General features: G+C 42.7%; 1 protein-coding gene across 1 annotated transcript in view; it reads left to right on the forward strand.

The window, feature by feature from the left end:
• The first annotated feature begins 234 nt into the window (after window positions 1–234).
• MALL (mal, T cell differentiation protein like) overlaps window positions 235–25,987 on the forward strand; it is a 42,889-nt gene continuing 17,136 nt past the window's right edge. The window contains exon 1 of the mRNA XM_036752538.1: window positions 235–379. Coding sequence (XP_036608433.1) covers window positions 272–379 — 108 coding nt within the window. The 5' untranslated portion in view covers window positions 235–271. The remainder of the gene's footprint in view (window positions 380–25,987) is intronic.

The raw sequence follows: 25,987 nt of genomic DNA on the forward strand, positions 1-25,987 counted from the left end.
ACATTCTGCCTGACTGTGTCTGAGCCTAGCAGAGGGGCCATCTAATTTTAAGTCCCGTTTCAATACCCTACAGTTTCATTGATGATTCTTTTGGCTGAAATGAGTGGAAGGACCTGCTAGGCTGGAAATCTTTTTTTTTTTTTCAGTCTACGTCTCAGTCAATGGGTGTGTCAGGGTATAATATTTGAAGTAGTGAGTGCCAGGCAGAGTTGCTGCAGAGATAATAAGGTCTAGGTGAGCTTCGAAAGAGGCCCCTGAACACAGAAAGGGGATGGCATCTAAAGACTTCCCTCCACCCACCTCCTATGCACCTCCTGAAGTGCCCACAGGATTAGCCTTTTTTCTAACAATCCCGTATGCTTTCTTCCTTCCAGAACTGGTAAGTCTCTAGAGTTTAATTTTCTGCACAGCCCAGTGAAGACAAGGAAAACCTTGGGGCAGGGGGGCAGAGAGGGAGAAGAGTCGATCCATGAGATTGAGGTTTTTAGAGCAATGACTGAGTGAAGAAAATATTACAATATTCAGGGAAACCATATAAGTTTTTTGAATTGCTGTTATTTTAATCTCGTAGTCAGGAAGCTGGTCTCTTCCTCAGTTTAACTCTGCCCAGAAGCCAGATGTGTATATGTCTCATAGGAATCAGCTTAAAGATAAAACAAAAGGCACCACAAAATAGATTTCGTGAATATGAATTTCATGTCCCAGGTCCAGCAGTGTTGGAGATGTAGGCTTTTAAAAGCAAAGCCAGTGGGTGATGAATGCGAAGCACTGTTACTCAGCAGTCTGGATTTTTACAACTCATTACTAGTCACTAAAATAACCAGGATTATGGTTAAGGCGTTTGATCCAAGGCTTTATATTCACGTCATTTCTTTTCCCCTTCAGGGAGCTGTTTGTGGAATCATAGATTTAGAGCTGGAAGGGGCCTCAGAAGTGACCTAGTCTTACCTCTTCATTTTGTAAATGAGAGACATTTTTTTTGTAAACGATTTTACAAATACGGCTCATAGAGGTTAAGTCACTTGCCCAAGATCATATAAGGAGTAAGTGGGAGAACTGAAATTTGAACCTCTGATGCTTTTTCCATGTTATGGTTCCACCTAGTAGATTCTATCAGTTTGGATCACTATTATACCCTTTTACTGGGAGGAGGGCAAAAAGCAAGGCATGGGGTAGGGAGGGAGGTGGGGGGTGAGGGGGGAAAAAGAGCTGGCTGTGGAATCAGAGGATCTGCCGTGAATGCAAACTCTGTTTCTATTGCCCTGTGTGAGGCAAGATACTGGGCCTCAGTTTCCTCATCTGTAAAATGAGGGTTGGACTAGCTGACTTCTAAAGCCTGTTCCAGCTATGACCCTTTGGTGGCTCAGGTGCACAAAGGGTTAAAAAAATCCTTTCTTCCGGTATTGAAAACATATGCTTTTTCTTTATTACTAACTATTCCCTATTCCTCTCTGTCATTATTATCTGACTTTGAACTTTGGCTTATCAATGTTTCATGCAACAGAGTAAGCTGACAACACTGGTCGTTTAAAAAAAAAAATCCCAGTAACAGCAACGAAAACATCATACGTGCAGTCGTGTCGTTTGAGAATTGTCTCCTATACTTATTCCTCGATGTGGATAGTGACTAGGACAACCCAGATTAAAATTAGGAAGAGAGAGGGGCGTAGCATGTTCTATCAGTTGGCATGTCTTCAGTTTCTGGAATATAAGATACCTGCCAAACTAGACAAATTCCAACCCACTGCAAACCTGATTGCAATGTAATCAATTACTTGAGACTCAAGCCTTGTGAAACTGGTTGGCTGGGTGGGAAGCCATTCCCTTTTCCTAAAACCGGGCATTTCTGTCCCAAATTTGTTGTTGTTCAGTTGTGTCTGACTCTTCATGACCCCATTTAGGGTTTTCTTGGCAGAGATCCTAGAGTGGTTTGCCATTTCCTTCTCCAGCTCATTTTAAGGATGAGGAAGCTAGGGGAAGCCGGGTTAATTGACTTGCCAAGGGTCACACAGCTAGTAAGTGTCTGAGGCCAGATTTGGACTCAGGTCTTCCTGATGGAGGAGGAAAAAACAGGAACACATACATAGTTCCATTGAATCCAACCAGGGCTTTTCACTTTCATACTTTCCTTCATCCCAATTGAGCAAGAGGCTTCGGAAGTTGTCAAGGACTTGAGTTAACACCTGTAGAGAACCTAGACAAAGGACGGAGCCATGCGTAGTTATTTCTCAAGGGGCAAGGGGCAAACTATTGAAGCCCCACCCAAAGTGTCTTTGTGAAGGCCTCCTTTCCGGATGAAGTGATCTCAGGCGGCTTTCCACACGAGTGACGTTTCAAATGCTCTTTGAGTTCTGGATTTACAACAATGATGGTGCATTCATTGCTTTACCTTTGAAACTCTGAAGTTCCCTGAGTAAGCAAAACCATGCTCTGTGACACAAGGCTATGATAGGATGCCAAGAGGATTACACCTGATATGAGGTGAAGGTGAATGGGGGACTGATACCGATAGCGATGTGGATAGAAAATTATAATCCTCAGGGAAATAATCATAATAGCTAACATAATGTTCAAGAACTCCAAAGGAATACAGCTCAGGATCATTTCAGGATTTGAGGGTTATAAATGAATCTTCCTCAGCTGTATAATATATAAGCTAATATCTATTGGCACGAGAGGACAGAGAGTAAGGAAAATGAGTTTATGATGCAATAAAGAGACAGAGTAGTGTGATGGAATAAGCAATAACTCTGAGGTCCGAGAACAGTCAGATCATGACTCTGATGCTTATTTAACTGTGTGACTTTTGGAAAATCACTTAACCTCCCTGGGCTCAATTTTTTCATGTGTAAAAGGAAATAGGAGGAAGGAAACAAGAATTTATTAAGTACCTCTTATGTGCTGGGCACTATGCTAATTGCTTTACAAATACTATCTCATTTGATTCTCAACCACCCTGGGAGGTGGGTGCTGGTATGATCCCAATTTTATAGTTGAGAAAACTGAGGCAGACAGGAGTTGGGTGACTTGTCCAGAGTCACACAACTAGGAAGTGTCTGAGGTCAAATTTGAACTCGGGTCTTCCTAACTCTAGACCCAGCACTCTATCCACTGCACCTTTGAGGCAGCAAGAGGTTGTTGGATTAAATGATTTTGAAAGTCCCCTGCAGCACTAATCTATTGTCCTATAAGTTCGAAGCTCAAATGCAACTGTCATCTGATTATTAAAATGACATTAATACCTTGTGTATATAGCAGACAGAGTAGGTTTTTCCTTCTCAACAACTATTTAAGTAGTGCAAGTAATTACTCATCCATTTTATAGATAAAAAAGTTGAAGTTAAGAGAAATTATGACTTATTCAAGGTCACCCAGTTAATAAATATAATAGCTGGGGCTTAAGCTCAGGTCTTCTGACTCCAAGTTGAATGAGATCGTCTGGATTGTTCCTACCATAACAGCCCTGCCTTTTATTTCTATATGACAAAAGCCAGACAAGGCAAAATGCTAAAGGTCACTGTCCTTCATTGTGAAAGATAGGTGACTATATGGACATTATAATAACTGCCGTGAGCAGGTCTTTGAAGGAGGTGGAAGGACGGGCCAGGGCTGTGAAGTCTGGGACCAGAAATCTAGGCAGATACTCTCTAGGGCCCTCCAGAAGGGCCTAATCACAGAATCAGGCTAGAGAGGTCTGTTCTTCTCTGGATGTATACACAGCACTATAAATACACAAAGCAGATGTGAAACTGGAATGTCGGGCCAGGGGAAGAGCAGGCTGGATGGAAATACATTTGGTCAGGTTCTCAATAGAATTCAAGTTCTGGAGTACCTAGAGTACTCCAAGCTGGAGCACAGGTTACCTGGGAGGTTCCAGGGGGCAGGTAAGAAGATGTATATATATTGTGTATGTACAGAGTTGTTTGCATATTTGTCTCCTCCATTAGAATGTTGAGTTTCTTGAAGGCAGGGACTGGGTTGTTTTTTTTTTTTTTTGCCTTTCTTTTTTATTTCCAGTGTTTGGAACAGTGTCTTGCATGTAGTCAGAACTTATTGTTGACAGACTAGTCTTATAACCCTAGGCAAGTCAACCTGTCTGTGTCTCAGTTTCTTCATCTACAAAATATGGGGGAAGGGGTGGATTTGATGGCCCGTAAATGACGTTCAGTGACCTGGCCACTGAGAGTTTAAAGTGCATACAACAGATAGAAGGAGGGGTACATAACAAGGGTGGGTGACAAACCAGAGAGAAGAGTTATCAGGAAAGCCAGCAACTCAGAAGATGCTGAATAAATGCTAAGGCCGGTTCTGGGAGCCAAGATGGCGAAGTAAGCAGGAAATCACTGTAATTCTCCCATGTTCACCTCCAAACAACCATAAAATAGCCCCCTAAAACAAATCCTGGAACAGCAGAACCTGCAAAAAAAACAGGGTGAAACAATCTTTTAGCCCAAGAAACTTGGAAGATCAGCAGGAAAGGTCTGTTTCAGTTAGGTAGAAGGAGAGCGCAGTACAGGACAGGAAGCATCCCAGAAAACCAGCAGCAAGCACCCCTTCAGCAAAGCAGTGGCAGATCCTGAGCCCCAGTGTGGTGGAGTGGGCAGATGCCAACACTAGGACCCCACCAGGTGCCTTAGCGTGGCCAGGGGAACAGGCAGACTCCAGCTCCAAGAACTGCCATGTGCTTCAGCATTAGCCCTAGGCAAACAGGCATCCTCTGGAGGCCAGGCCACCACCTGATTCAGTGTAGCCACAGGGAAACACAGAAACACCCCGTTTGCCTCAGCACATACCAGTCACCAGAACTAGGACCCTGGCTCAGTCAGCACCAAGTGAGCTGCCAGACCCCTACACCTTCCAATAGAGCCAGCCATCCCCCACCCCACCCCCTCAGCCCTGTGGGCCTCAGAGCAACATCAGTGCAGCACCAGGTAAACAGCCAAGGCCTACAGCCCCTGGCACAAGAAGCCTGAGGCAGTGCCCCTTCTACTCCAGGAACCGAGATCAAATTTAAAAGAAAGGAAAAAGGCTGAAAAAGATGAGCAAAAAAACAATAAAAAAAAAAGTCTGACCATAGAAAGTTATTGTGGTGACAGGGAAGATCAAGACACAAACTCAGAAGGGGACAACAATATCAAAACACCAATCCTGTAAAAATGAATGCTAAAAATTGTCTTGATGTATAAGTAAAGGAAAAATAAAATACTATTTTAAAAAATGCTAAGGGCAACTAAGTTTGGAACAAGAAGAAAAAATGAGGCAGGAATGGTGGGTGCCTTAGGGCATGTGATGCAATACCAACAGATGAGAGATAGGAAGGCAAGAACAAGCATCTACTATGTGCCAGGCACCGTGCTAAGTGCTCTACAAATATTGTCTCATTTGATCCTCACAGCAATTCTGTGAGGTAGGTGCTACTATTAACCCCACTTTCTAGCTGAGGAACTGAGGCAACCAGAAGTCAAGTGACTGGCCCAGGATCACACAGCTAGTAAGTGTCTGAGGCTGGATTTGAACTCAGGACTTCCTGACTCCAGGCCCAGCCTGTCCACCATACCACCTAGATGTATATGATGACAGATAGAGCCTCAGACGTCTCACCTTCCACTTAGCTTCAATCTTCTCCCTCAGGAAGAATGATTTTTCAAACTATAGGTTAGAGGTGTTAGAGGGGAGGAGAGAAAATATGGTTAAGAGGGAATTTAAGTCCAAAGTAGGTAAGGAAATGGGAAAGGTGGTACCTAAATTGCTTTAAATGAGGCCGAGTCTTCAGGCCCTAACAAATTCCATCCAAGTACATGAAAATAACTTGCATATATGATTCCCAGACTCAGTGTTAGGACAACAAGGAAAAGAGAATAAATGAGACGTAAGGGTGGGAGAAAAGGTAAGACGGCTTTAGCTTCAACTACAAAAGGAGCTTTGGAGGTGGGCACAGATAATCAGTATGGCCAAACACTGATGAGGCCAACATCCCTGGTGTTTGATGCTTACCCATCACCCCACCCCTTCCCCCCAATTCTGTCGTTGCAAATTGAGAGCAGAAGAGGAGAGAGAAGGAAGAGTTCAGGTTAACAATCGTAATGATGATAACGACAATAATAGCAGATACATGATGCTTTCAATCTTACAAAGCACTTTATATGCATTATCTTAGTTGGTGTTCAGAACTACTCCATAAGTAGTATTGTTATCTCTGCTTTACAGATGAGGAAACTGAGGCTCAGAGCTAGTAAGTATAAGAGGCAGGGTTTGAACTTTGGTCTCTCTTGACTCCAAGTGTGAGTTTCCGTTGGCATATTGGTCTCCATTATACCATGAGCCCTTTCTGCTGAGACAGTGTAATTGCCGTAGCCTGGGTCTACGAGCGCCTTCCCCTGTGAATGTGTGTGTGTGTACTTTGTGCTCTGTTGGTATTGGCCAAGGCCATCAGGGAAGGCCAATAAGCAGCGCATCTCATGTGCTTTATGTGGGTGCAATGCCGTGTTGGCAAGTTGTCAGAAGGTCCCAGAATGGAGAATGCCAGTAGGGAACGGGTGAGTGATGAGCTAATATCTAAAGTTCAACTTTGCCATATGCTTGGCATTTCTAGGACTCTCTCCTGAGGTCTGCCCATCTCAACCAATGTCATTAACATTTCAAAAATCATGGAAAGTAGCAGCAGTGCTAAGACACTTAAAAGAACAATACCAACTAATATTTGTAAGGTTTGCAAAGCATTTTACGTAAGTGATCTGATCTGATCCTCACAAGAACCCTGGGAGGTAAGTGCTACTATTATCCCCATTTTACAATTGAGGAAACTGAGGCATACTGAAGTTAAGTGACTTGCCCAGGGTCACACAGCAGTAAGTGTCAGAGTCAGGATTTGAACTCAGGCCTTTCTGACTTCAGATCCAGCTCTCTATCCACTCTGCCACCTAGCTGCCTCCCAACAGCTCAGAGAAATGCTTTCTAAAAATCAATTGATAAGCATAAGAAGGTAGAGACTCAACTAACCAGAAGATCTGAGGGTCTTAGTTTATCACAAGTTCAATATGAGCCGGCGGTGTGGTGAAGTTATCAAAAACATTAACGCAATCTTAGGTGCATTAATAGAAGTCTATGACACAAGAGATAACTGACTACATTCTAATGCTGATCAGATCATAGAATACTTTGTTCAGTTCTAGGGGCTACATTTTAAGAGGGCCATTAATATATTAGAGCATGGCCAGAGGAGGGTAAGTCAGGTAATGAGGGACCTGGATATCATGTGATTTCAGGTTCAGTTAAGGGAATTAGGGTTTGTTTGTTTTTTTTATTGAGGAGAAGACATGACCGGATTGAAGTAAGCCATGAAGTAGCCTTCAGATATCTGAAGGACCATGATCTGGAAGAAAGAGTAGGTTTGTTCTGGGTAGCTCTTGAGGGTAGAACTACTGTGGCAGATTCATGGCATCACATCTCTTTCCCTTTCCCTAACTTAAACATTAGATATAAATGACCTCTCAAAAGTGTGGCTATCAACCAACCATACCATCAAAATGGAAAATATTTTATGTATCTTGTTCGTTAATTCTCCCCACTCAAACCTTCCAATGCCTCATGGAGGGCACCACAGGAAACTTCTGTAGAGGGAGCTCATCATAAGATGGTGTGTCTGTTGTCTGGGACCAGCCTCATCAGATGTGAAAAGGCTCATCACCAGCTGATGAATATTTTTGGCTGTAAAAACTCAAGAAAACAATCTAAGGCTTGGAAAGGTTGTGGGGGAATTCGGCCAGCAATGAGATCACAATTACAGATTTATCAAGATATAGAAGTATGTTCAATTTGCCTCCTCTTAACTATCCTCCCCCCAAAAAAAGTCAGTTTTACATTCTTTTTGACGTACGCTGCCTTTGGCTGACGTGTTTATATGTGGGTCACTGTCCTGACTGTTTAATAATGGTCTAGATTTTCAGGAAGAAATTACTGTTGAAAGATTCAAGTCTAGATATGCTATGGCTGTTGTTCACAACCTTATCAGTCATGTCTGACTCTTTGTGACCCCCATTTGGATCCTTCTTGGCAAAGATACTGGACTGCTTTGCGATTTCCTTCTCCAGTTCATTTTACAAATGAGAAAACTGAGGCACACAGGGTTAGGTGACTTCCCCAGGGTCACACAGCTAGTAAATGTCTGAGGCCAGATTTGAACTGAGGAAGAGGAGTCTTCCTGATCCTTAGCCCAATGTTCTATCTACTACACCACCTTAACAGTGGAAACTAAATGTGTATCACGTTGACCATCTCTCCCAGTGAAAACATTTCAGGTGTTAACCTGATGTGTTGGAGAGAGAAATATTTCCAAATTGATTGCTCTGTACCTTACAGAATCCGACAAGTTGGTATTAAGCACCAACTATGTGTCAGACATTGTCCTAGGCACTAGAGGTACCAAGTCAAAAATGAAGCAGTACCCGCCCTCGGGAACATACACTCTCTTGGTGGGGGATGTATGTGCAGAGATGACAATACAATGTGTATACAAAGTTTTAACTGAGGAGTCGGAAATAGTCTCCTGTAGTAAAACATACCTGAGTTTTCCTTAGAAGGGAGCTAGGGCCACTTCAAAGTGGAGGTGAGGTGGGAGTGCATCTTAGACCAACCTGATCAAAGGCATGCAGGCAGGAAATGAATGCTATAGATAGGGGAAAGGTAGGAAGCTAGTTTGACTGGAATAGAGAGTACGTTTTGGGGAATGGGGAGTAATATGAAATAAGACTGGTAGGTGGAGGTCTTTAAATGCCAGGGTGAGGAGTCTGTATTTTATCTCAGAAGTGATAGGGAGCCACTTGGCTTCAAGAGCTCATCCCAAGATCCAGGAAGTCCCTCCCTAGCCGATGCCAGGTCTGTCCATCAATGTTGATTCAACAAGTTTCTGGCAGAGGGATTTATCCTGGTTATAACCCATTTGCATGAATGTATCTACAGAAATGAGTCACACTTTTTTTTTTATTGTGAAGCATTCTGGGTTCCTGTTTTCTTACATTGTCTCTGGGTGCATTCCAGACAAACTGTATCAGCTACAGCCAAGGCTTCCAGGTGGAAAACCCATTTGGAATAGAATTTTAGAACAGGAAAAGACCTTAGAGATCACTTGGTAAATCTTCCTCATTTTTTTTCGATGAGGAAGGAAATCACAGCCCGGAGAGAGACATTAAGCTGCTCACTCAACGTCACACAGCTAGTTAGAGGCAGAGCTCAGTCTTCAACCCCAAATCTCCAGCCCAAGGCTTGTTCCAGTTCCTTCAATCAATTCTCAGTTGATTTTTCTGATCAGATCATAAGTTGAGAAGCAGAAGGAATCTGAGACCACATAGTCCAATCCCCTCAATTTACACATGAGAAAACTGAGGATTAGGAAAGTTAAACGACTTGTCTCCCAGGATATACAAGTAGCAAGCACCAGAGGGAGGGATTTGAACCCAAATCCTCTTGTCCAGAGCTCTTTCTAATGCACTGCAATGTCTCCAACGTGAGAATTTCCTTTAATCTACAAATCACACCAAGGGAACAGAAGGGAGCTTCCTAATGAAATGATCTTCCATAAACAAGCTAGCCAAGTACAGAGATAAAAACAGGCTTGCTCTTTGCAGCACTTTTTCTGGAGCAAAATCAAAACCATGAATGAGGGCCTCCTAAGTTTCCTTCCCCCGTCCATCTACCTGATCAAGTTAGTATCTAGTGAAAGTACCATAGGATGGAACTAGGATGTAATGGCCCTGCAGGTGTGACCTACTCACTCCCTGGGGCTGGCCTGCCTGATGTGTTAGAATGCAAAGGTACTTGAAGGCAAGGGGGATGGGGGGAAAAAGAAATTTTCAACTGGAGGTTAAAATTTGCTGAGGTAGAGTGGGCAAGATGATCCCAGGGAGGAACTCTAAACTGAAACTTTGGGAAAATTTTAATCCTTCTTTCTATTTTTCTTCTCAGTTTCCCTCCCAAGGAAGAGGTAAAGACCCTCTCCTCTCCTCCTCACACCTTGCTCCCACTTCTCTTGCAATCCTTGGTGACAGAATAAGATGTCCTAGGGCAGAGGTTTTTAACTTTGTTTGTGTTACTTGGCAGTGTGGTGAAGATTAAGGATTACTTCTTAGAATAATGTTTTTAAATATATAAAATAAAATACATAGCATTATAAAGAAAACTAATTAATTTTCCCATCCAAGTTCACTGCCCCTTTGAAATCTATCCACAGATCCCTTGGAGGTCCATGCATCCCGGGTTAAGAATCTTCTTCCCAGAGGAACTTGCATGTTTCCTCCAGGCCTCACTTAGCATTTAATTTTTTACATCTCTCTGATCAAATCCTAACTAGTTATTTTCTCCTGGTTTGTGCTTTCTCTGTGCTCCCACCTAGAATCCCCAACTTCCTTCATGGTACAGCTCAAATGCCACCTCCTACACACATCCTTTCCTGATCCTCATCCCCTCCTTGTTCTCTTTCTTACAAATTATTTACATCTATTCTGTATATATTTATAATGTGTATTTGTTGTTTGTCCTAATAGACTTCTTGACAGCAGGGGCAGTTTTATTTTTGCCTTGGTGTCCTCAGTGCCTAGCACAGTGCCAGGCACATGGTAGGAGGTTAATAAATGCGTATTGAGGGGCAGCTAGGTGGCACAGTGAGTAGAGCACCGGCCCTGGACTCAGGAGGACCTGAGTTCAAATCCAGCCTCGGATACTTGACACTAGCTGTGTGACCTTGGGCAAGTCACTTAACCCCAATTGCCCTGCCTTCCCCCCTCCAAAAAAAAAAACGCAATAAATGTGTACCGAGTTGAATAAGCTCAAAATAACATAAAATTCTTAAATCAACTTTTTAAAAAGTTTCTTCTGCCTTTTCTTTTTATAATGCAGAAATTTCTAGATATAACCCCCATTGAGTCCTCCCTAGTAACAAAGCTAGGTGGCAGCTAAGTAGAACAGTGGATAGAGTGCCAGGCCTGGATTCAGGAAGACCTGAATTCAAATCTAGCCTCAGACACTTGTGACTCTGGGCAAGTCGCTTAACCCTGTTTGCCTCAGCTTCCTCATCTGTAAAAGGAGCATGGTAGATGGGAAGGCTTCATATTATGGATGATATGATTAAGCACTGTCTGGACTTGAGAGATACTCAAGAAGCAGAACCTCACCCTCTTTGGAAGTACTCAAGCAGATGCTTGTCAGGTTCTGACTTTTGACTTCTGAAAGCCTCAGCATCCACTTAGTGCCAAAGGCTCCATCATCCTGCAAAAGCCTGGAGTGGTCCTTTGGATGGAGTATCACCTGACTGCCAAGAGCTCAGTCTGCACAGGATTCTTCCAGATGCCCGAGGCCCAAGGCAAGTGTTCCGGGAATTTCTACTGTAAAAAGGCTATTTATTTCCTTAATTCTACTTTAGAAGCAAAAACTCAAGACAGTTCCCAGACTATCACCTATGCCCTTGAGTTTAACCCAAAGGTGGGTGATATTTCCGTGGATTTCAGGCTTGTAAGCTAAAATTAATCAGCTCTCCTGGACTTTTCCAGTTATAAAGAAATAAAGTAGCATGAGACCTGTACAGATAGGTACATAGATAGATAGATAGATAAAGAAATTTTTAAAAAAGAGTATGTACAGGTAGGAGATAGATTGTCTTGTTGGAGGAACAGCAAAGACGCCAGTGTCATTGGATTGTAGAATATGGTAAGGTGTAATAAGACTGGAAGGGTAAGACAGGGCCAGGTTATGGAGGGCTTTAAAAGCCAGAGGATTTTATATTTGATCCTATAGTTCAGGGCTGTCCAAAATGCGGCCCAGCCCCATGCAGCCCACCTACAAGCACAGAAATTTACATAAATGCTTTAGTAAACAAAGCCCAGCTACCAAAGATCTCTCACTAAAATGGCAAATTAAAATATATTGTCTATTGTTTCAATAAAAACCTAAGGTTGGACAGCCCTGCTATAGGTGATAGGAAGCCACTGGAGTTTATTTAATAGGGGGTGATGTGATCAGATCTGGGCTTTAGGAAGATCACTTTGACAATGGGTGGAGGATGGGGAGAGCCTTGAGGCAGGAAGGACAGCCATGAGGCTATTGCGATAGTCTAGGTATGAGGTCGTAAGTACCTGTACCAGGGTGATGGCAGTGTCAAAGAAGAGAAGGGGATTTAACACAAGAGACATGAAGGCAGAGTCGTCAGTCGTCAGGCCTCAGCAATTGATTGGAGATGACGTGTAAGAGAGAGTGAGGAGTCAAAAATAACATCTAGATTGAAAGCCTGGTTGACTGGGAAAACGGTGAAGCTCTTGACAACAACAGGGAAATTAGCAAGTGTGGGGAGGAGAAGAGGTTTAGGGGAAAAAAATAACGAGTTCCATTTGGGACATGTTGAGTTTAAAATGGCTGTGGGACATCCACTTCAAGATGTCCAATTGACAGGGAGAGACACAAGATGGGAGGTCAGGAGAGATTGTTGTTTTTGTTCAGTTGTGTGGCTCTTCGAGATCCGGCGGACCACACAACACCGATATTGTCCACGGGGTTTTCTTGGCAAAGATACTAGAATGGTTTGCCATTTCCTTCTCCAATGGATTAAGGCAAAAAGAGGTTAAGTGACTTGCCCAGGGTTACACATCTAGTAAATGTCTGAGGCCAGATGCGTTTGATCCACTAAGCTGTCTCTCAGGTGAGGTTAGAGCTGGATAAATAGATATGAAAATCAGTTGCATAGAGATGACAATTGGATCTATGACATTCATTCAATTAATTTTCACCAAGTGAAATAGTTTAAAGAGAGGAGAGAAGAGGGCTAAGGATAGAGACTTGAGGAATAAGGAGAGGTGGGCCTTGAGGTGTGCTCTGAAGAATGGGTAGGATTTGGATAGGTGGGCTAAGAAAGGAAGGCATTTCACTCCACCAGCAGTGTAACAGTGTTCCAGTTTTCCTACATCCTCTCCAGCATTTATCATTTTCCTGTTTTTGTCATTTTAGCCAATCTGACAGGAGAGATGTGATACCCAAAAGTTGTTTTGACTTGCATTTCTCTAATCAGTAGTGATTTTGAGCATTTTTTCATAAACCTATAGATAGCTTTAATTTCTTCCTCTGAAAACTGCCTGTTCATATCCTTTGACCATTTCTCAATTGGGGAATGACTTGTATTCCTATAAATTTGGCTCAGTTCCCTGTATATTTTAGAGATGAGGCCTTTATCAGAGACACTAGTTATAAAGATTTTCTCCATTTTCTGCTTCCCTCCTAATCTTTGTTGCACTGGCTTTGTTCATACAAAAAAAATTTTTCAATTTAACATAATCAAAATTATCCATTTTGCATTTTGTAATGCTCTATCTCTTGCTGTGTCATAAATTCTTTCCTTTCCCATAAATCTGATGGATTGCTGGTGGAGTTGTGAATTGATCCAGCCATTCTGGAGAGCAATTTGGAACTATGCCCAAAGGACTATAAAAATGTGTATACCCTTTGACCCAGCATTACCCCTTCTAGGGCTGTTTCCCAAAGAGATCATACAAATGGGAAAGGGACCTGTATGTACAAAAATATTTGTAGCAGCTCTTTTTGTGGTAGCAAAGAATTGGAAATCAAGGGGATACTCATCCATTGGGGAATGGCTGAACAAGTTGTGGTATATGAATGTAATGGAATACTATTGTGCTATAAGAAATGGGGAAGATACAGACTTCATAATAACCTGGAAAAACCTACACGATATAATGCTGAGTGAGTGGAGCAGAACCAGGAGAACATTATACATAACCACAGATATACTGATTCTGTGATGACTAACCTTGATAGACTTGGCTCTTAGCAATACAAGGTTCAAAGACAACTGCAAAGGACTCGTGATGGAGAGAGCTATCTACATCCAGAGAAAGAACTATGGATTCTGAATGCAGATTGAGGCACACTGTTTGTTCTCCTTTTTTTTTCTCTTTTTTTTTTTGGTTTTGTTTCTTCTTTCTCATAATTCACTCCATTGGTCATAATTTTTCTTTACAACTTGACTCTTGTGTAAATAAGTTTAATGTGAAGTTATACGTAGAAGATATATTGGATTCCATGCCATCTTGGGGAGGGAGGGGGTGGGCAAAATCTGGAACTCAAAATCGTACAGAACTGAGTGTTGTAAACTAAAAATGAAAAAAAAAAACCACCTAAGTAAAAAAATTTAAAAAAACAAAAAAGAAAGGAAGGCATTCCAGGTAGGGAATGCCTAGATGAGGTAAGTTATTTAAATAATAAAATCAGAATCTAAGAACCTGAGGTCCTACCTTATGTCAACCCAGTTCCTTTCTGGGCTAAATTTGTAATCCCAGATAATGAGCTTCACCTTTCTCCTTTCTGAACAATTCTCTGATCTTTTTTTCTTTCCCACATTCCTACCTAGGGGCTTTATAACTGTAGAACTTTACCCTGGGGCAGGGCAGGTCTGTCAGAGTTTCCATAGTGTTTCCTAGATTGGCTAAGTGGGAGGTAGGAGGCTGATTACAAGAGATAATTATTCCACATCTCTCCTATCTGTCCTCTTCTCTTCACTCATAGCCTCCACCCTAGTTTAGGTTCTCATTACCTCTGGCCTAGTTTTGATAGACTTTGGGAAGTAGTGGATAGAAGGGCCTGGTGTGCTGCGGTCCATGGGGTCATGAAGAATTGTTGTGGTGGTGGATTGTCCTTCGTTCTGGAAGAGGATCATGACATCAGGGAGGTGAGGCCACGATATGCGAGTGAATTGGATTTAAGAGAGGGAGGGCTGTGCAGTCACCGGCCTAACTTTCTAAGGAAGAGTAGGACATGACTGAATGACACAAGGATGACGACAACAACAAACAACTTTGGCCTAGACCAAGGGTGGAGAACCTGCAGCTTCGAAGCCACATGTAGCCCTCTAGGTCCTCAAGTGTGGCCCTCTGACTGAATCCAAACGTCATAGAACAAATCCTCCTAATAAAAGGATTTGTTTTGTAAAACTTGGATTCAGTCAAAAAACTGCACCCAAGGACATAGAAGGCCGCATGTGGCCTTGGGGCCCCAGGTTCCCCACGCCTGGCTGGACTATTGCAATAACTCCCTAATTAGTCTCCCTTCCTCCAGTCTCTCCCCTCTCTACCTCATCTTCTGCACAACTGCTAAAGAGATAGTCCTAAAGAACAGATCTGACCATGTTACCATTTATTCAGTTTTGTCCGACTCTTCGTGACCCCATTTGGGGTTTTCTTGGCAAAGATACTGGAGTGTTTGCCATTTCCTTCTCTACCTCATTTTATACATGAGGAAACTGAAGCAAACAGGGCTAAGTGACTAGACCAGGGTCACACAACTAGTCAGTTTTTGAGGCCAGATTTGAATTCAGGAAGATGAGTCTTCCTGACTCCAGGGCCTACACTCTATCCACTGTGCCACCTAGCTGCCCTTATGTTAACTTCACATAAGTTTTAATTGACTTGCCTGTTTATGTGTGGTTTCCTCTCAGTAGACTGAAAGCTCCTTGAGGGTTGGCATTGTTTTGTTTTTATCTTTGCAACCTTATCTCCTAACACAGCGCTTGGCACTTAATAAATGATCGATTGACTGATTAATAACCTCAGGGTTCCTACCATCAATATAAGATGATAGCAGTATAGAATATCTAAGTTGGAAAGAAGTTTGGAGATTCCCTCATTTATAGACACAGAAATGGGGCCCCAGCAGAGGGAAGTGAATTGTCCAAGGTAATGCAGCAATTTTTAGGCAATGCCGCCCCCCCCAAAAAATTTTAAAACTTCAATGGATCTGCAATGTCATTGGTATATTTCATCCAGCAAAGCACCCATCTATGCCTTTTCATTCCATATGACACTTGTCCATGTCTTCCCATGACTTATAATAGCCACTATTTTACATAGTGCTTTAAGGTGTGCAAAGTGCTTTTAAAATGTTACTTAACACAACAACTTGGTGAGTAGGTGCTATTATCCCCATTTTACAAATGAAGTACCTGAGGCTGACAGAGGTTAGTGACTTGCCCCGGTTCACACAGCTAGTAAGTGTCCAAGGCAGAAGAGGATCCACCACGACTCTGGAGGCCTTTCTTGAGGTCTTTTAATGTACCATGGGCACCACTGAAGCACTTAGTCCATCCGTTTGTTCCCACTATGAGACTGAGTGACTAGCCCCATCTCCTTTCCTGATTCTACATGTCTTTTCTTATATGCAAATCACCATTGGCAACATGGCTATGGATCATGGAGCATCAGGATCTCTGAAGAATCAGAGATTTTTTAATTATGGGTGACTCAAGAAATGGTGGAGAGAGATGCATTGATGAACATCATCAAATGACAAAAGTCCCTAAGCAAATGACCCTCAGTTCTGCAGCATCCCTCTAGCCCCTCTATTTAATCAGCTGTTCAAAGGCCACAGCAGATTAGAGGTAGAAGAATCAGTATCTGTAGATAGCAGTATAACAAGATTACTCACCCTGGCCCAGTCTGTTCTGGTTCCCACAAAACTACTTCTATCTTCAGAGATGGGACTCTATAAGGACTGTCTCATCTTACTTGAGGAGTGGGGAGGGAAAAGAGGGAGGAGACCCAAGCAAAACTCAGTCCACAGCATTCAAAGTTACATGGCCTTTTCCTGTTGATAAGGGTAGCAAGAAGAAATGGGAAGAGAATTGAATGAAACCTTTGTTCCTTCACCCGATTCCATGGTGACCTCCCCCACTTGGGATATAATTAGGGAATCTCTCAGTAATATAGTAAATGGGAGGAAAATCAATTTTTTTAAAAAAAATCCTTTAAGTAGATGGAGGAATAAACATATTAAACATTACTTGTAGGTGATGAAATTGGAGGGGTGGGAGTATTAAAGACGCAAAGCCCCCGGTTACATTTATTAAGGGATTACTGTGTACCAGGCATTGTATTAAGTGTTGGGTATTCAAAGAAAGGCAAAGGACAGTCCTTGCTTTCAAGGAGTTCTCAATCTAAATGTGATTAAATACTTTTTCAGTATTGGGACATTAAAGCTGTATTCACTGAAAACACCTTTGCCAAGGAGGCCTTTGAAACCTCTAACAAACACCCTAGAGAAGCGGAGAAAATTCTGGTGCACCAGTTTGAAAGAAGCATAAGGGTGGGGAAGGGGAAATCACTTTATTCGGACTCACAGATTGGGCCCCTGTGCTGAGATGGACAAGATTATTTTTATTGTTCAATTTTATGTAATGTTGTAAATGACTGTCATTAGGTTCATAAAAGCTGCTTCAGGGGAAAAAAATGACCCTGGCCCTGCCCCAAGTTGCTAATGAATGAACCAACACAAGGAAGGGAAAGAAAGTGGCAAGAGTAAAAGACCTAACTGGGTGTGAGGCCCAGACATTCGGGGATGGCAGGAAGGGTGGGTTTAGTTATCGTGAGGGGTGATGTCAGGCTAGGATGCAGTCGGGAGGAGGTTGGAAAGGAGGACAGAGCTGCAGATGGCCAAAGAGCTCAAGACAGGGAAAAGGAGGTATTTATACAAATGACTTTTCACACTCAAGGGACAGACAGAGAGACCAGTGGAGGAGTCCGAAAAGCACTGATCCAAATTTCCTAGGAAAATGACCTCGACAGTGACCTTCCAAATAGACTGCAGGGACAATGAGATAAAGGAGAAACTGTATGGTGGGTAGGTGTGGTGGTGGAGGGAGGAAACAGCCAAGAAAGTCAGTAGGTGTGGTTGGAGCCAAGGAAGGAAACCATCAAAGGTTGGATGAATACCTTGGCAATGAGGACGGAGGGAGGGACATTTCCACTCCACCCCTCCAAGTATGCTCCCCCCCAACCCCAAACTACAAAAAAATAAAAATAAAAAGAAGAAAAACGAGTTTGTAGCAGGAAGACTTATTGGGTGAGGTTGGGAAGGGGACTGAAGATCAGAGCATCTTAGGTCAGAGTGACAGCCCATGACGCTATCTAGCAGGGAGGAGAGAGAAAGAGAGATTAGGAGGGAAATAAGTTAGCATTTGACATCCTGACTTAATGAATTGCTAAATACAGAGTATATTTTGATGGAACATTTAGGGTCACTCCCCATGTTGGACTTGGAACTTGAAGGGTGGCATTGACTGTGTGGGAGGGGTTCAAGCACAGGTTTTTCTTGGCCTGGATTTTTGACTCTGGGTAGGTCTGGGAACACTTCTCTGTACTGAATACTCCTTTATATGACAGCTTCTGAAACTTTTGGGGAGGCACAAACTTTTCAGAGGAAAATATCCACGAATGCTTTAGTTCCTAGTAGTAAATGGATAGTAATTAAAATGCATAAAAATAGAAAGGAAACAAGGTTTGGAGTCATCAGACCCGGGTTGGAAACCCTCTGACCCCTTTTTAGTTGTATGATCCTGAGTGAGCACAGTTTCACTGTCTTTAACTGGTACATTGCTTAAGAAGTCATCAATTGAGTACTGGATCCCTCCATAGAGATCATCCAGCCCAATCTTCTCATTTTATAGAGAAAGGAAGTGACTTGGCTAAGGTTACACAGACAATCAGTCATGGAGCCCTTTCTGTGGATAGAACACTGAGCTTGGAATCAGTAAAACTCATCCTCATGAGTTCAAATCCCACCTCAGATACTTACTAGCTGTGTGACCCTGGGCAAGTCACTTAACCCTGTTTGCCTCAGTTTCCTCATCTGTAAAATGAGCTAGAGAAGGAAATGGCAAACCTCTCCAGTATCTGGGGTCACAAAGATTCAGACATGACTGAAATAACTGAACAACAACAATAAATCACAGAGACAGGATTCCAACCAAGGTCTCTAACTCTCAGTCTTGCACGTCTTCCATTTTATTATGCTGTCTCATACAAATCCAGAAAATAATTAAAATAACTCCCAGACTCCAGGAAAATGTTGTAGAACATTATTTTTTAAAAAATGACTTTGGGTAAGTTTTTTCTTCTCCGTCAACCTCAGTGATCTCTAAGGCAATCTGTAAGGTCCCTGCCAGCTCCAAAAACCTGTGATCTTATGACCCTGAGTCACTTCATCTTTTGAAGCTTCAATTTCTTCTGTAAAGTGGAAACACCAATACTTGCCCCACCCACCTCCTGGAGTTGAAAAGCACTTTATAAATTGCAAAGTGACATATAAATGTGAGCTAGTGTTGATATTATTATTGGGTATTAAAGTGCACTTGTTCATTATCCTCAAGCCAAGCCATCTGCCCTGCAGGGTTCTTCTCCTCCTATTCCTCCTTTTCCTTCTCCTCCTCCTTCTCCTTCTCCAATTATGACCATTATTATTGTCATTATCACCAAGTCCTTCCTATCTCTGTACTTCCTGGACTCTACACAAGAGGCTGGGGGCTCCTAAGGACCCATTTTCCATCCCTGCTGCTCTTCTACTTTGTCAAGCTGTGTTCTGGGGGGTCGGGAGGCGGGACTGATGCAGATGGTCTGGGGCCTCCTCACTTTTCTGGCCTTGTCATGGTTCCTATGGCATTCTCTGAGCCCCAAAAAAGGAAATCAAATGTCCTGGTGCTCCTGCCACTTGATTTCATGCCCTCTTTGCCTTTATTTCCAATGTGCTTCTTCTATATGTGACTGGAGATGCTTAAAAAGCAGACAATTTTGGTCTTGTGTGACCTGTATGCACCCTGAGCCCCACCTCCTGCCCCAGGCTGTATTATGGTCATTATCTGTCCTGGCATTTTGTTCTCTCATCTGACCCCAGGTGCATACCTGGGCTGGACTATCAGTCCCTCTCGACAATCGCTAGCTAGGAGCTCAGCCACACATAGCAGCAGCCGGTGTGGACGTGCTAGGGAGGGTGGAGACTGGCCAACCTAGAAGAGTGTCTCCCACCAATTAGAAGGAAGTGGCTGACGTCTTAATCCATGCTGGTGATGAATCCTCTTCTCAGGTTAGACTCACCTCATTTAAAGGACACTTGGGTGTGTCTGCCAAGAAATGTGCCTCTCTGTTTTATTTTCCTTTTTACAAGGTCTTATTTATTTAACCTTGAGGAACTACAACAGGGTCACCAAGGGGCTGAGGAACTTGCCCCTCCTAATCCTGTACACAGGCATGCAGTTTGGATCAGGTTCAGTCCGGAGGAGCCTGATTCTAATGCATAGGTTCAATTTCCCTCTTGTCGGACTCATGAAAGATATTTATGGCTCACATCTAGGGCCACCAAAAAAAGGTGGGAGGGGAATGGGGTGGGGAAAGGAATTTAATGTATGCTAAGAATCAAGTATGGGACAGGTAATTTATTCAGATACACAAAAGAAGTGCTAAACATAAAACATTCACAAGTGCACATTATCAGAATGGGATTTGGTAACAATTTACAACTACAGTTATGATCTGCAGGGAAGTTAATACTAAAACCTCTTTAGAACACAAAACAGACTGCAAAACTGCTATTTGGGTATTTTGCATTTTACTGTCCAAATTGCTCCTGGTACTGAATCTGCTGATAAAACAGCCAGGCTGGAGCCAATAGTCTCATGGGGGCTTTCCTCTCTGATGCAGATCATCCTTCTACCAGTCAAATCCTGCTATCACAGAAACCAACTATTACCCCGATTGGATCCCTGAATCTGGACTTCTCAAGCTCACAGGATCACCCCAGGCCTGTACTCTCCCACTTTAAGAATCATGTTCAGCCACCTACTGAGGAAAGGAAACATTTTTAAAAAAGCACCCGGCAGCCCAGGTGTGAGTTCTTCCATTGGGTTTATGCTCTGTATGGAAGTGGCCCGGGGGTAAGGATGGAGGGGTAAAGAGCATCACCCATCTCCCCCACCCTGAAGGAGAGAATCAAAGCAAAGAACACTATTTGCCACATGGGAGAGTCCAAGCCAAGAGAGAAATAAGGGGACAGGTCCCTCCCTTTTGCATATTTACTGAGAGAAATCCCTTCTTTCAACTCCCCAACCAATAAGGGGACTCATCATCTCACAGTGCAAAACCCTCAGCAATAAGTCACACATGATTATAAAATTCACCCCAACCCCATCAAGCTTCCCATGATCACCTGGAACCAGGAATGGAGACTTGAGCATGTTGAATGGGTGGAGAGGAGGGTTGGGAAGAAAGGATGATCTTAAAGAACTAATTTCCCTATACCTTTAAAAAGTAATGAGCATTATACATCATTACAGCAAAAGCCTACATGATTCTAGGTGGTCTAATACATGGAGTCTGACTCCAGGATAATAGGGGGCCTCATGATGTCATATAAGGATTAGATGAAGGAAGTGGGGATATTTAGCCCAAAGAAGGGAAAATGTAGAATAGATATGATATATCTTCAAGGACATGAAAAACTACCCTATGGAAGAGGGAATATATATGTTCACTTTGGTCCCAAAGGGCAGAATAAGGAATAATGTATGGAAGTGCAAAGAGGCAAAATTAGCCTTGAGGTAAGGAAGAACATTTAAAAGCAGCTAGGTGGCACAGTAGATAGAGCACTGGGCTTGGAATCAGGAAGATTCAAATCCAGCCTCAGATACTTACTGGCTATGTGATCTTGGGCAAGTCACTTAACCCTGTTTGCCTCAGTTTCCTCACCTGTCAAATGATCTGGAGAAGGAAATGGCAAATCACTCCAGTGTCTTTGCCAAGAAAGTCCCAAATGGGGTTGCAAAGAGTTGGACAACTGAACTGACTGACCACCAGCACAAGGAAGAACCATTGAAACTGTCCAAAAGTGTAATATGCCATGTTCAAGAATAGTGGGCTCTCCCTCAGTGGAGAGCTTTAAGCAAAGGATATCTGAGCATTTGCTGAGGTTGCTATAGATGAGATGCTTGTTTAGGTAAGGGTTGGACTAGATGGCCAACGTGGTCCCTTCCAAGTTTGAATTCCTATGGCATTCTGTGTGAGTGGTTTGCCAAATGGAATTCTGGGCTTTACTCCTTGCATTGGCTACCTGTATGTTAGGTGTTGAGAAGCTATGCTTTGCTTGCCCAAGATGACATAAAGATGATTCATTTTGGCATTTTGGCAAATGTTATGTTTTGTGAGCACAAGGAGGCCTGAAGGAAAATTGTGAAATTCGCGGTTTGCCTATGGTTCTCATCTCCCTCTTAGTTTCTTTTCTCTCTGCTCTGATCTCCCCTCCTTTGTCTTATGTTCCATAAGATTTTAACTTATAACTAACATGCTAATGATCTTTAAGTACACAAAGGTCTATAAAAGAGGAAAGGAAGCAGACAAACTTGTTCTCTATGGCCCCAGAAGGCATTGGGTGGAAATTATGAAAAGTCAGCTTTCTGTTCAAGAGAAAGAAGAATTTTTAATGAGTAAAATATCCATCTGCTACTATGAATATCTTGGTATGCATGGAAACTTTGTCTTTAATTTCCTTGGAGTTTATGCCCAATAGTGGGATCTCTGGGTTATGAGACATGAATAGTTTAGTGGCTTTTCTTTCCTAATTTGAAATATTTCTCCAGAATGGCTGGACCGGGCAAGAGCTCCATTGATTGTGCATGATAGTAACTGTCTTCTTACAGCCCTTCTAACACTATTTCTGTCTTTTGATGTCTTTGAAATTTTCTCTCAAACTTCTCATTTTACCAATGAGGAAATCCAGTGTTAAAGAGATCCAATAAGTTATCCAAGGATGCTCAAAAAGTAAATAGCAGAGCTGGTATCTCTCTACTCATATAACCATCATCATCTCTCATCATCTCTGAAATGGTCTATTGTAATAGCTTTAATTGGTTTCTCTACCTGTAGTCTTTCCCCATTCTAATCCGAATTTTACACATCCACCAAAAATATCTTTCTAAGGCATGAGTCTGACCACTCCCTTCCTCAAAAGCTTTCAGTGACTCCTGTTACTTCTAGGATAAAATTATTCCTTCATCTATTATTTGCTGATCTGAAAAAATCAGAGGGTTGGACTGGATGAACTAACTCTGTGGTCCCTTCCCTCTTTGAAACTCTATGAGTCTAATAAGTGGCAGAGCCAAGACCTAAATCCAGATCATGCTAAGTGTTTAAGGTATGACCACTTGGTGTTGTATTGAGGGGAATTCCTGTTTAAGAACATGTTGGATCAGAGGGTCCCTGTGTTTCTCTTCACCTTGCACTCCCACTACTGGAACCTTTGTTCTCTGGTTGGTGAGTGTTCAACTTATTTTACCTAGACGTAGCTCCACCATGCCTCTTATGTCTCCATGTCATACTCCCAACTCCATTATCAAATTTAGCTCTGAGAATAATAGTCAAGTCAACACTACCATACCTGGAAAGGACCTCCTGTCGGTCAATTGCTCTATGACTCCCTTCACCATCCTTCTGAATTTCTCATGTGAAACATTCCTCCCTAGCAACCTCTCCCCTCCTTCAATTATTATGTAAGCTCCTGAAGGACAGGAGCCATCTTGCTTGATTATATGTGTATTCCCAGAATCCATCACAGTACCTGGAGCATGGTAAGCAATTAATACATTCTTTTTCATTCATTTATTATGAGGTTCTATAGTTCTTTGACCAAAGGAATCTATCTGCATTTTAATGGAGGACTCTTAAAGACCCCAAAGACCAAATGGGGAAAAACCAATGTTCACCTATCCCAACTTACACCAGCTTAGTAGAAATGAAAACATGAAGACTTAGTAGTACTTCAGTCATAAAACCTGCCACTGTTCTTAGGGGTGATCCTGCTCTTTGCACTGACAGCAGTGTCTGTGGAGGACAAAAGTAAGATCCATGTTTGGTAGGGAGTAATAGTTAAGATGAACCATACAGGTGATTAGTTGGTACTTAATTAAGAGAAGCCATTCATTCCTGTGGAAAAGCACTGAATAACTTAGCCATCTTTGGTTGTCCCAGGCCCTGAAATATTTCTTTCTCAGTTTTATGTAAAGGGAAAGCAGAAGGGGAAGGACAGCTCAAAGGAGGAAGGAATGTGTGAAGCCAAAGGAAAGATTCTTCCCATTCTTGCTTCTCTTGCCCAAGTGGCAAACTCAGCATTGTGTGGGAAAGAAAAGGAGAGTGTCCCTGCCCTACAGGCTTGCAATAAATGTGAGAGAAATGACTCAAATGTAAAGCCATGGGCTGGGAGGAAGCATTTGTGTGTCCTGGCCAAATGTTGGCAAATTCTGTTTTCCTGCACCCCATCCTATACATCACTGTCCACTGAGGCTTTGAGCTTTTGCTTTGACACAGATACCTTGACTTGTCATGATATAAATAATGATGCTAGCTGACATTTATAAAGTGCTTAAAGGCTTACAAAGCACTTTACATACACTCTCATTCCATCTTCACAACAACACTGGCAGGCAGATACAGCTGGTGTTATTATCCTTTGGGCACCACCATCTTTTCAGTTGCCTTGGTTTGCAGTCTTGGTGTCGTCCTCAACCCATCACTCTCATTCATTGTCCATATCTTATCAGTTGCCAAATCATATTGTTTCTCCCTCTACAACATTTCTCACATCTGTCCCTTTCTCTCTATGTACAGTCCCTAATAGTTCCAGCTAAAACTTTTCATCACCTCCCACCAGACAATTGCAAAAACATGACCAGTTGGTCCCACTACCTCAAATCTCTCCTTGCTCTTATCCTTCTTCCACATAGCCACCCAAACGACTTTCCTGAGGGGCAACACTCTTCACATTATTGAGGAAACTTTAATAGTTCTTAGTTCCCTGTTACCTCTAGATCAAATATAATCCCTTGGTTTGGCATTTAAAGCTCTTCACCACCTGGCCCCTTCCTATCTTTCCTGGTCCTGTTTAACACTATTCCACTCCATGAATCCTATAGAGCAGCAATAGCGGCCTATTTGCTGTTCCATACACGCAATGCCTCATCTCCACATGCCTTCCTCTTGACTATCTCCCTCACCTGGAATGCACTCCCTCCTCACTTCCACCTCTTGAATTGGCTGGTTTCCTTTAAGGCTCAGCTTAAGCACCTTTTTTTGAATTAAGCTTTTCCTGATCCCCAAAACTTCTAGTGTCCTGCCTCCCAAAATTACCATGTAATTCATTTTGTATATGTAACAGTAGACCAGCACTGGTCCAGGGGCCCCTGGAACACTCTCTCCTATTAAGGAGCTTCAGTTTGGGTGGACTGAGTTCAGCCCTAGGGGAGTTTGGCCTCGAGAAAGAGGGTTTAAACTCTTTTGTCATTGTCTCTGGTGCTTTATGCCCCAATCCTGGATTCCCAGTGAAATTCACTTTACAGTTTAGGTTTGGCTCATATTAACGTCTCCCTGAAAGTAATAGAAAAGATAATCAATGCACATTGTAGACCAGGTATAAGACAATTCCCAAGTACGCACTGAAAAAGATCTAAGACATGAAACAGTAACCTATAATTCCTATTATATTTTCCCAGATTGGAGGCGGGGGCGGGGAGTGGTAGTTAAAATATTAAAGAATGAAATTTTCTGGGATGACTAAATAGCCAGTTCACCTTCCCCTCAACTCTGTACTGTCAAGACAACTCCATCAAAGTTCACATCTTCTAGCAAACTAGACCAGAACTTGGACTCATCCTTCCGTCCATAAGCATCTTTTCCAAGGAGAGTTTAATTGTAGAAAACTACTCCTGCTGCCAATCAGCTCTGACTAAAGGATCCAGGAGCCACCAGCCTCTTGAAGTCATGAGGTTGACTTGGTAAAGTCCATTTCAGAATTATCATTCAGTCACCTATGCTTGGAGAAGAAACCGAAAGCAGAAGAGGCAACCAGGGGCCCAAGCCTGGGCTCAGGCTCCCGTAGGCAGGACATGCCGCTATATCTGTCAGAGTCTTTCTCTTACCATCATGGATCGTCCCAAAGAATCACACATTCAGGAGAGAGGAAAAAGGGAGATCGAGAGCAGACCATCGATCTCCTTGTAAAGTCTACAGAGTCTGAGTCTCTTCTAGCTCGGTGGCCAATCCTCTTTTGTTATATCCCTTCCCTCTGCTGCTGTCACAGGGACATCCCCAAGAGCCAAGTCCTTCACCACTGATCCAGAGCACAAGTA

The sequence above is a fragment of the Trichosurus vulpecula genome, chromosome 3 (genome assembly GCF_011100635.1).
Source record: "Trichosurus vulpecula isolate mTriVul1 chromosome 3, mTriVul1.pri, whole genome shotgun sequence".
Classification (NCBI taxonomy): Eukaryota; Metazoa; Chordata; class Mammalia; order Diprotodontia; family Phalangeridae; genus Trichosurus; species Trichosurus vulpecula.